This window comes from Antrostomus carolinensis, unplaced genomic scaffold, assembly GCF_000700745.2.
Source record: "Antrostomus carolinensis isolate BGI_N321 unplaced genomic scaffold, ASM70074v2 scaffold19871, whole genome shotgun sequence".
NCBI lineage: Eukaryota > Metazoa > Chordata > Aves > Caprimulgiformes > Caprimulgidae > Antrostomus > Antrostomus carolinensis.
Genome location: NW_010296528.1, coordinates 1 through 9,701, shown reverse-complemented (window position 1 = coordinate 9,701; position 9,701 = coordinate 1). Strand labels below are relative to the sequence as shown.

At 37.1% G+C, this 9,701-nt stretch overlaps 1 protein-coding gene across 1 annotated transcript in view; it reads right to left on the bottom strand.

Annotated features, from left to right (window-relative positions):
* LOC104532981 (mediator of RNA polymerase II transcription subunit 23) overlaps positions 1 to 9,137 on the bottom strand; it is a gene marked incomplete at its 5' end in the record, with an annotated part of 15,184 nt that extends 6,047 nt beyond the window's left edge. The window contains 8 exons of the mRNA XM_010178332.2: positions 690 to 855; positions 2,247 to 2,483; positions 3,293 to 3,509; positions 4,763 to 4,933; positions 5,897 to 6,077; positions 7,027 to 7,232; positions 7,716 to 7,840; positions 8,974 to 9,137. Of these exons, the coding sequence (XP_010176634.1) occupies positions 690 to 855; positions 2,247 to 2,483; positions 3,293 to 3,509; positions 4,763 to 4,933; positions 5,897 to 6,077; positions 7,027 to 7,232; positions 7,716 to 7,840; positions 8,974 to 9,137 (1,467 nt within the window). The remainder of the gene's footprint in view (positions 1 to 689; positions 856 to 2,246; positions 2,484 to 3,292; positions 3,510 to 4,762; positions 4,934 to 5,896; positions 6,078 to 7,026; positions 7,233 to 7,715; positions 7,841 to 8,973) is intronic.
* Positions 9,138 to 9,701: the final 564 nt, after the last annotated feature.

Genomic DNA, 9,701 nt, shown 5'->3' with positions numbered 1-9,701 from the left:
TGTGCCCCAAATAGAGCTAACAATAATATATTACTAATCTGAATGAGGCTGAAAACAAATCATTTCAGTTTGTCACTGCTCAAAGATGGCACCTGAATCCCTGCAAGAGTACTAGGTCCTTTCTTTCAATTATTTTCACAGTGGCTGAGAAAGAAACAGAGCTATGGGTCAAACTATATACAGTGACAAAAGGTTAGCCCTGGCACACCACTCTTTCAAAGTACCTCTGGATTTTACATTTGTATCAGGAGGATTAAGAGTCCTGATAATGCTTCCTGCCCCTTTCTTTGCATTCAGAGATCCTCTGATACTAACTGATGGAATGTCCTCCTCCCAGCACAGCTGTAAGTGCAACAGACTCAACAGACTTTTTCCAGCCCCTGTGCCACTGAACCCACTGGATAATTTCTTAGCTTGTTTGAGGCCTTCCCTTTGTCTTTTAAGGGCATCATGCTGAATCAACTGTCCCTGAAGCACACACAATCCACTACAGCACGGAAATACAACACATGATTTTTCTGCTTGATCCCTATAGTCTTGTTTGTCCTACAAAAATACTTTATATATAAAACTTAAAATATTTATACTTAATTAAAAATTTATAAAAAGCTAAAAAAATGAGTGTCACAGACTACCTCAGAAATGTCAAATTATGTATTGCAGAAAACAGTTTCAGAGAACCAACATACCTCTTCAGCACAACATTCAGTAGCGCGTTGCCCACATCCTTCCCGGGAACAGCCAGAGCCATGAGCTCCACACAGGTGACGTGGAGAGCATGGGCAGCTGGGTTAGGGAACTCATTGAATCTCCAGTCACAATTTGGAAATGGACCAGGTGATTTGCCTGCCATAGGTGACAACGATTAAGGAAAAAAAAGCTGCCCCAACACAGACTAGTGTAAGCAGCACACTGCTTAAAAATATATGTATAGACCACACATACTAAGTTGAATTGAATTGAAAGGTGAGTTACTGAGAACAAACACAACAACTGCATTTCATAAAAATAAGACATAGGTACAAAAGTACGAATATAAAAGCAATGATACCCAATCACTGAAGGACTGCACGAATCCATAGCTATAAATATACTACATACACAAGGTCAGGCAGAGGATAAATTTCCCTTATTAAGAGGTGGAACAAAACAACACCAACCATCTCATTCACCATCTGCTTCCAAGACAAGAAAATGAAAACAACAAGAATTTTGTGCTCTGCATAATCTGAAACCATTAATTTGCTTCAGCACGAGATCTTCCAGCAGACTTCTAGGGTGACAGTTTATGCAAAATGAGCACCTGCTTAGTCTCTGAAAATATTCCACTTTCCCAATCAAGACTAATTCATTTGAGCAACATACAGAAAAGATGTCTGAAGACAGTTAATATTTGCATAAAAGCAGGGCTTTATGTAATTTTAGCTTTCTTTAGAGAGACTTAATAAGTTTCTTTCAAGCTACACATGAAACAAAGGCAAGTTCAGGAAGACAAGTGAAGGAAGACACATTGGTCAACTCCTGTAAAGATGACCTGGAAAGAAGATGACATCCAGGGAGAGCTCACTTTTCTCTAGAATGTATTTTCAGCAGCTATTTCCACAGGAATTTAAATCAGCTGTAGTCATAACTGTAAAAATTAATTAAAGGCAGGAAGTAAGAAAATGTACATTTGAGTTAAAAACAAAACTTCCATTTTTTTCCTCCTAAAAAACAGATTCTCAGCAGTTGCTAACAGCACACATACCAATCTTCAGCTAGACAAAGACAGTTACATACCGTCTTAAATGTGACACTGCTCACAGTACTTTATAATAATATTTCTAATGGCATTAGAAAAAAGCAGCCTCATTTTCTACATTTTTTCTAAATACTCATACTTTATATCAAGCAGATTTTCATGTGGCAATTAGAATTCAATTCATAATACATAAACATCACTTATTTGTATTTATAAGTGATGCCGTAAACAGTTTTTTCAAAATATTGCAAACCAGAAATATTTATACAGCTGTACTGTACTGTTTTCACCATCTTTCAAGATGTTTTTACTAGGGCAGCACAGTCTCTGCGTAGAATAATAAAAAAAGTACACTGAAGTAATCTAATGTGAATTTAGACTGCTATACGCAGCTAAATAAAGACTCCAGGCTTCATTTCTTATCTGAATTGAACTTTATATTTTGATGATATGAAGCTATAAGACATTGGCACAGTTTACTTAATGCAAACTTTAAGAAGGATATTGTCTACTAGTCTTCCAATGAGCTTGCAATAGTAAGTGTCATCAGGAACCCATGGATTTTCTTCTCGGGCATTCATAGCACATTTTAGATAAGTATCACTCAGACACCAGCCCAGCGGGCGATTGTCTTTGAGAGAGCCAATTATGGCATGAACAAGTTTTCGCTTGAGGTTCGTGCGCTCTCTGAGATGCAGCTCGTAATAATGAAGAGTGTTGTACAGGTAAGTCACTGGTCGGTCTGCCAAGAAGAAAAGGAAAACAACAATAACTTCTAGCATCACTATTATGTTTATGGTGGCAAACATAAAATCAAGAGCTCTACAAGACAAAGTTGTACGAATTTAAAAACAGCACACATGGAATTGATTCATGTTCTTTATTTCACTATATTCCGCAACACTGATTTTCCTTTGTCTTGTACATACACTTTAATGTGTGTGCAGAAGGGCAGAAGTTGAGCAAAGAAAGTCAGTATTACTAACATTTCGTATCTTAATGATAATACTTATGTATTTATAAGTAAACCATTTAAATCACCTCTTTGTATAAAACATATTAAATAGGAAGAATCCAGGTATGGAGTCACAGTAAAGAAAGAATATAGTAAATTATCTGGGCATAACATCGCAATGAAATCTATACAAAAACTTTTGTAATAAGTGCAGTTATAAAAGTGTTAAAAAAATCAGGTTAAGTTATTTGAATCTTAAACAAGGACAGATGGAGGAATTGCTTTTTAGCTGTTTCAGGCTTGGTAACAGAACGTTTGTTAGGACATAGTTCCAAGTACTTACTACTAGAAGGGAATGAAAGAGAAAGGTGTGAAGGAAGCACGAGTTAGTACGAGCTACCTGAACAAAAGCAAGTTCAGTTAGTAGGCTGAAATTCATTAAACAGGGATTGTACTTCTCTGTGGAAATGTACACAGGGCTTACAGAACAGGAAAGGATTAAAACACTGCTCTGCTAGTAGATGAAAATTAAGAATTAAGGAGATGAAGGAGAAGAGAATGATCACAACAAATATCTGTATTCACATATAACTTACCATGGAATTTGTATAAACCTCCCAGATGATCCAATAAAGTCTCCAGTGATTTGGACACTGGAAGCAATTCCAGAAATCTATGGATTACAATGTCAAACACTGGCAGAAAGCGCAGGCATACATTTCCAAAATAAATTGGTAGGTACTGCGGCTGGATCTGAACTGGGGGATTGACCTGCTCTGCCAAGCCTTCAAAATACAGCTTTTCAGGATATTTCTGGAGGGAAAGAAATCCATCAAAATCAAAAAATATTTCCTTAAATGAAACATTCAGCACCTACATTGTTTTAAAAAGACACTTCTTAACCCTCATTATCACATATTAATGCAGTGAGATGATTTCACTGTAAAGCTTACTGAAGAAAATTCAACTCTGAGTGAAATTATTTTGTTATTAGACTAGCAGATAACAACTTCTTCAGAAAAAACAAAACAAAGTTTCACTACCACTCAGAGTGGGCCTAAGAGAACACTAAGTATCTCAAGGCAAAGCTGAAAGCAGCCAGCGCGTATCTATCCCTTGTCAAGTATTTTAAGAGAAAACCTAGGGGAAATCAGAGCTACTGAAAGTTTCTGCATCATGTACTGAACCAGAGCACTAGAAATAATCTGCAGGTAGTAACTCCCTGGGAAAGAACTCGCGTGTACTCAAATACCAGGTGAGTATGGCTGAAGGCTGAGCATTCAGTGTTTCACCTGTGACTGAAATGTCTCTATGCCAGATTGGCTCTAGTAACTGTGCCACCATGACAGAGCACTTCCCAGGCTCATTTGCTTCCCTGCTACCCTTACACTCTTAGGCACTGTTAAGACACTGTATGCCTAAAGCAGAAGGCTAATACAGACCAAATAGCTTCTGTATCAAAACTAGATTGTTTGTGTTTAGCTACATGAGCATTTGCTTGTATCTATTTCATCTCAGTGCTAATTTATCTTTTGACAGAATACTCAACTGGTACATCTTTTTCTACTCAGCAGAAGCCACTGGGTTTACAGCAGCATTAAAATCTCAGCAGTACTCTTCCTTAACCTATCAGGATATCATGTTCTTGTCATACAGGAAATAGAAAAAGCTTTAATAATTAGGGGAAAACATAAGTTTAACTACTGTTATTAGTCATAAAACACCAGAAGGAAAAACCTTTTCCCTGATGCACAAAAACTTTCAGTTATAAATGAATTTCAGTAAAACCAAGATTTTAAAATGACTGGATTTAGATGAACAAGAATGAAGCTCCAACCAACTCTTCAGCTGCCCCTCTCTTTGACTATCACTACATTATAATTTTAATGCTATTACATAAACATAGTGATTTTTTCTTTTTTTATGCTAGCCCAAATAAATTTTGACTTACTAAGTAAATCCAAAAACTGACAGAGCTGTCCCATCATTTTCAGGACAAAAGACTCTCTGGCTGATCTTGATTCCACAAAACTATTACAATAAAAGAACTGAATTAACTTTCATACCTTGTGATAACTCATATGCTTAGTATGCCAGTCATTCTGTAGCCAGTGCTCCGGAGAATTCTCTTTCACAAAATCACTCACTCTGTTTCTGAAATCATTAGGCTTCAGTAAGAGTAACTGAATTATGAAGTAACAGACTTGAGCTTCATTTCCTTCATGACTACGCATAGCCTGAAACAAAATGGATCAGAAAACTTGGAATTACAGTTGACACTGCTGTCTGCTTTATCACCCCTAAACACTGGCTAGCAAATCTGGCTGTGCATTAGGTACATCTGCACACAAACTCCCACTGAACAGATGGTCTTTAAACTTTTTCAAGTGAAGACACAGAACAGAGGCAGGTTCAATCACCTCCTGTGAAAAACATTCATCACATTTTTTATGCCATAGGCATAAAGTCTCACAAACTCCCCAGCAATAGCACGCTCTCCAAGAATTCTAGCGCTCTTTTAGCTGTCAGTTCTCTTATTGAAAATAACCAATTAGTGATAATGAAGTTAAGATTGCTTCAAACTTCTGGCCACTCTGACATGTTTGGACTTCAGTTTGAAAACCAAACTAAAATTCAAACAACCAGCATTACATTAACATGAGATTTTAAAATATAAGTAAAGGAAAATTTATTCACTCTAGATGAGTTCTGCTTTATTTTGCTGGATAATTATTTTGCTTCCAATCCAAACCATTCTATGATTCTATGATTCTATAACCTAGAAAGACAGAGAATGCTATTTCTCTCCTACTTTTCTGATGAAACAGGCTGAATTCAGAGCAAAGAAAGTATATTCTATTGGGTACAAGATTTTCCACTTGCTTCTGAATCATGGCATGCCATACCCCTTCTACCTTTTCAGGCTGTGGAAATAACTGCATAGCTCTGAGGTGAGAGAATGAAAGCACTACTAACAACATTTAATAACACCAATTCAATGGTTGCCATTAATTAACCAAAAAAAGTTTCCCCTAAAGATTCAGAGAACTGTTAATCTATTATTTTACTTGATTATTGGGTTAGCAAATAGTCACTATTTAAAACCAATGGAGTTTTTAAAAGATTGCTCCTCCAAAAGTGACCCAGAAAGCAGACTCAGAGTGAAGAACTGGCATCTTACCTTCTAAGGCAACACTTACCAAACACAGAATCAACCTATCCAGTGTTACAATGTTGTATTTCCACACCATATCATTGAGAATCTCAATACATTTATTGAGCTGCTGGCCTCCTGCAGAGGTAGAGAATTCATACACCAAGAAATCTGCGAATGTCCTGACATGTGCCACCAGAGCTCTGGCCCCAATTCTTTCTAACACTCTGGTGGGGAAGAAGAAAATAAAAAAAATAAAAGCAACAAACAATTGTTAGTGGTCTTAATACATTTTAAACTGGTCTATTTTATAAGAGTTAGTGGGTTTTAATACAATTGTCTTAAAAAAAAAAAGACAAAAAAGCTCCCTTTATTAAATGAACAGAAGAAGAAAACCCCAAAGTAAAGCAAAAAAACCCCAAAAACTTAGAGTAATGGAATTCTGAAGTCTGGATACTAATCAGAACAAATGTTTCAAGTTCACCAATTCTTATGTATAGTATTCTATACCCTTGCTTTAGTTATGTATTTTTAGTTGTACACCTCTTAGGATAATCTTCTGCAACAAAACTTTATTTTCCTGCAGTATGTGTTTTAATATAAGCATAGTATTAAAACACTGGTATTTACTCACTGCACAAAAGAATAACATGTTCTATCATAAATATTAACTGTTTCAACAGACCTAACAAGGACTGAAAAGAAATAATCTATTTTTCACAGTTGGAGCCGATGCTGTTACTACTGAGAAGTAGTAAAAAAATGGTAGGACTACTACTTCTATAATAAATTTTCATCTTAATCCAACTTTTTTTTTTTAAATATTTGCCCTTTATTCGTGTATAAAGGCTAAGTAAATAAATGCTTTATATTTTCTGTTTACTATTTCAGATTGCTTGAAACACTGCCATTAGAAGTTAACTGTTTAACTCAAACACCTCACATCCTTGCCTCTTACCAGGAAGAATATGCACTGCAGACCACTGTGTGGTGTTACCAATCTTAAATACTGCACAATTTTTATGATATGCTCGCTAATACCTAGCTCCATTCCTTCTTTCCATGCTCTGATTTAATAAAAAAGTACAAATCATCCTGTGAATGCACAAGGTCTCTGTCCTCAGAACTGAGAATGCTGCTGTAATAACTCTGAAAGAGCACATCTTTTAAGCTCACCTGTAGCCAATTTGATTAATATGATCAGTCTCTAACAACATCTTCCATAGGAGACAAAGGAAAAGTGGGGGTGATCCTTGTATAGAAAAGTGTGTAATTATATCATTCTCATTGGTCATAGACTTCCACTTTCGGTATTCTTCTTCCACATTCTTCTTCAAGTTAAAGCGGCTTTCCTGAGGTACGTTATTCTGCTTGAAGAACACCTGAAATACAGTTGGCTTTGCTGTGACCGAGAGCCTAGAATAAAACACTTGAACAGGCAAACTTCTGCCTGACTTAGCACCTTATGAGTTCCTACTTCCTTGCACAATACAAACCTACCAGGTAGGGTAGGGTCGTTGCTTCACCATGACACCACCATGACTGCTTTGTCACTAAAAAGCTACATGACAAATTGCCACAAAAAGAAAAGCTTCTCCAGCTTCTTTTCTTTTTTTTTTTTTAATAATCTACCTTCCACTGGAACTATCAGTTGGCCAAACCTGGCATTAGAATACATGAAGAGAAGCTAGTGCATTTCTGAAGAAAGAGCAATGTTACAATCATTCTGCATTCTTTAGGGACTCGAGATTAATGTAGTCTGGCCAGGGGAAGAATCTGAAGACGTAGCAAAAGGCAAAGGATCTTATTAAGAGAGTAAATTCCCTGTATTTCCAAATATAAAATAATCAGTTTGAAATTATTACCTGCAGAGGAGCCGGAAAACAGCTTAGTGTATGTGATGCCCAGTTATGTGGAGTAAAACTCATGATAGTCTGCAATATATCCTTGCACCAAGTTCCCTGGATTGAATCAGAGCCTGTGAAAAAGTCTAGAAAATGGATTGATGATATTAGAATTTCACATTAAAAAAACATTTCTTATTGGCATTCCTTTTGTAGGCACATGCATCAAGGCTTTGCTAGTTCAAGAGGGTTTCCTTTTTGGCCAACTTCTCCCATCCCCTTTCTCTGAATCTTATTTACTCTATAGAACAAGCCAGATATTACATTTTTTATGCTATTAACAATAACAAAATTATTGAGAGAAATAAAGCAATCATGATTTTAAGATTTTATATTTAATTTCCTGTAATGACAGTAAGACAAGCTTTTGCTGATTAACTGATTAGACTTTAAAAAAGTCCTGAGGAAGATAATGACGATGAAATTGCCAGATGCAGTTTTATGTTGCTTTAAAAAGGCTGCTCAGCAGTACCTTTCCCAATTAAGCTGTAGAAATAAAACACAAGCCTCATCCCCTCAACCCCAGTGTTGATTTAACATTAAAGCTTGAGCAAAGTTTAAAAAATAAAAAACCTAACACAAAGAAGCCTCTTTCCTTTCAAATCACCTCCACCACTTTTTGTGAAACCAGTTGCTCTAACTCTCCAATGAGTCTCCAGACTAGAACCATAAAAAAAGGAGACAGAGGAAACGCCCCTCAAAGCTGACAAAAACCAGACCCATGTCATTGCACATTGTTAAAACATTAAACACACAATAAAAGCTTCCCCCTCTCCCTTCCCCAAGAACGTAAACCCAAAACACACACTGCTTTTTCTTAAAGGTAAGCTGTAGAGAGTGTTGTTCCACATGAGCAACATACTTGGTGTGAGCAGTCCATGTTGGTTTTTTTTAAATGGCATGTACCAGCAATCGATCCAAACACTTAAATTTAAAATAATGAAACTGAAAGTAAGTCAGTAAAAAAAACCCAAAAAACAGTCACACTGTATCTCTGTATAAAAATAAACTTTTAAACAGTTTGATTTCACTACTGCTTTAGTAATAGCTTTTTGCCTAAAAACAAGTAAGTGGAAATTAAAATTATCCTTTTTTCAAAACCAGACCTGTACGGGATATGTTTTATAACCAGGTCATTTCCATGATAGTCTATTAAACACTATTTTAGATAAATTACTACAGCTTTCACTTAGATGTTATCTCACAGTACTGCTATTACCTGTGACATGTGTTGCCCTTGCTAGAGTTAGGATCAAAGCCCTGTTGAGCTCTTCTGATTCTGCTGAAAGAACTGTTTTGGGATCACTGAGGAATCGTGTAAACTGTGGTTGGACTTCAGAGCTGCCCAAAGCTGTGATCAGCCTTAGAGCAGTACTCTCAACACTGAAAAAAGTAAACAGTTCAGTTAGCAAATAATCATAGCATCACAGAATGGTTTGGGTTGGAAAGGCCCTAAAAGCCCCTGCCATCAGCAGGGACACCATCCACTAGACCAGGTTGCTCAAAGCCTCATCCAACATGGTCTTAAACACTTTCAGGGAGGGGGCATCCACAACTTCTCTGGGCAACCTGTTCCAGTGTCTGACCACCCTCACAGTAAAGAATTTCTTCCTAAGATCTAATCTAAATCTGCCCTCTTCCAGCTTAAACCCATTTCCCTTTGTTCTATTATTAGCTGCCCTTGTAAAAAGTCCTTCCCCAGCTTTCTTGTAGCCCCTTCAGGTACTGGAAGGCCACTGTAAGATCTCCCCGGAGCCTTCTCTTTTCCAGGCTGAACAGCCCCAACTCTCTCAGCCTGTCCTCATAGTAGAGGTGCTCCAGCTCTCTGATCATCCTCGTGGCCTCCTCTGGACTTGCTCCTTTTTATGTTGGGGGCCCCAGAACTGGACGCAGGACTCCAGGTGGGGTCGCACAAAAGTGGAGTAAGGGGGAAAATCACCTCCCTCG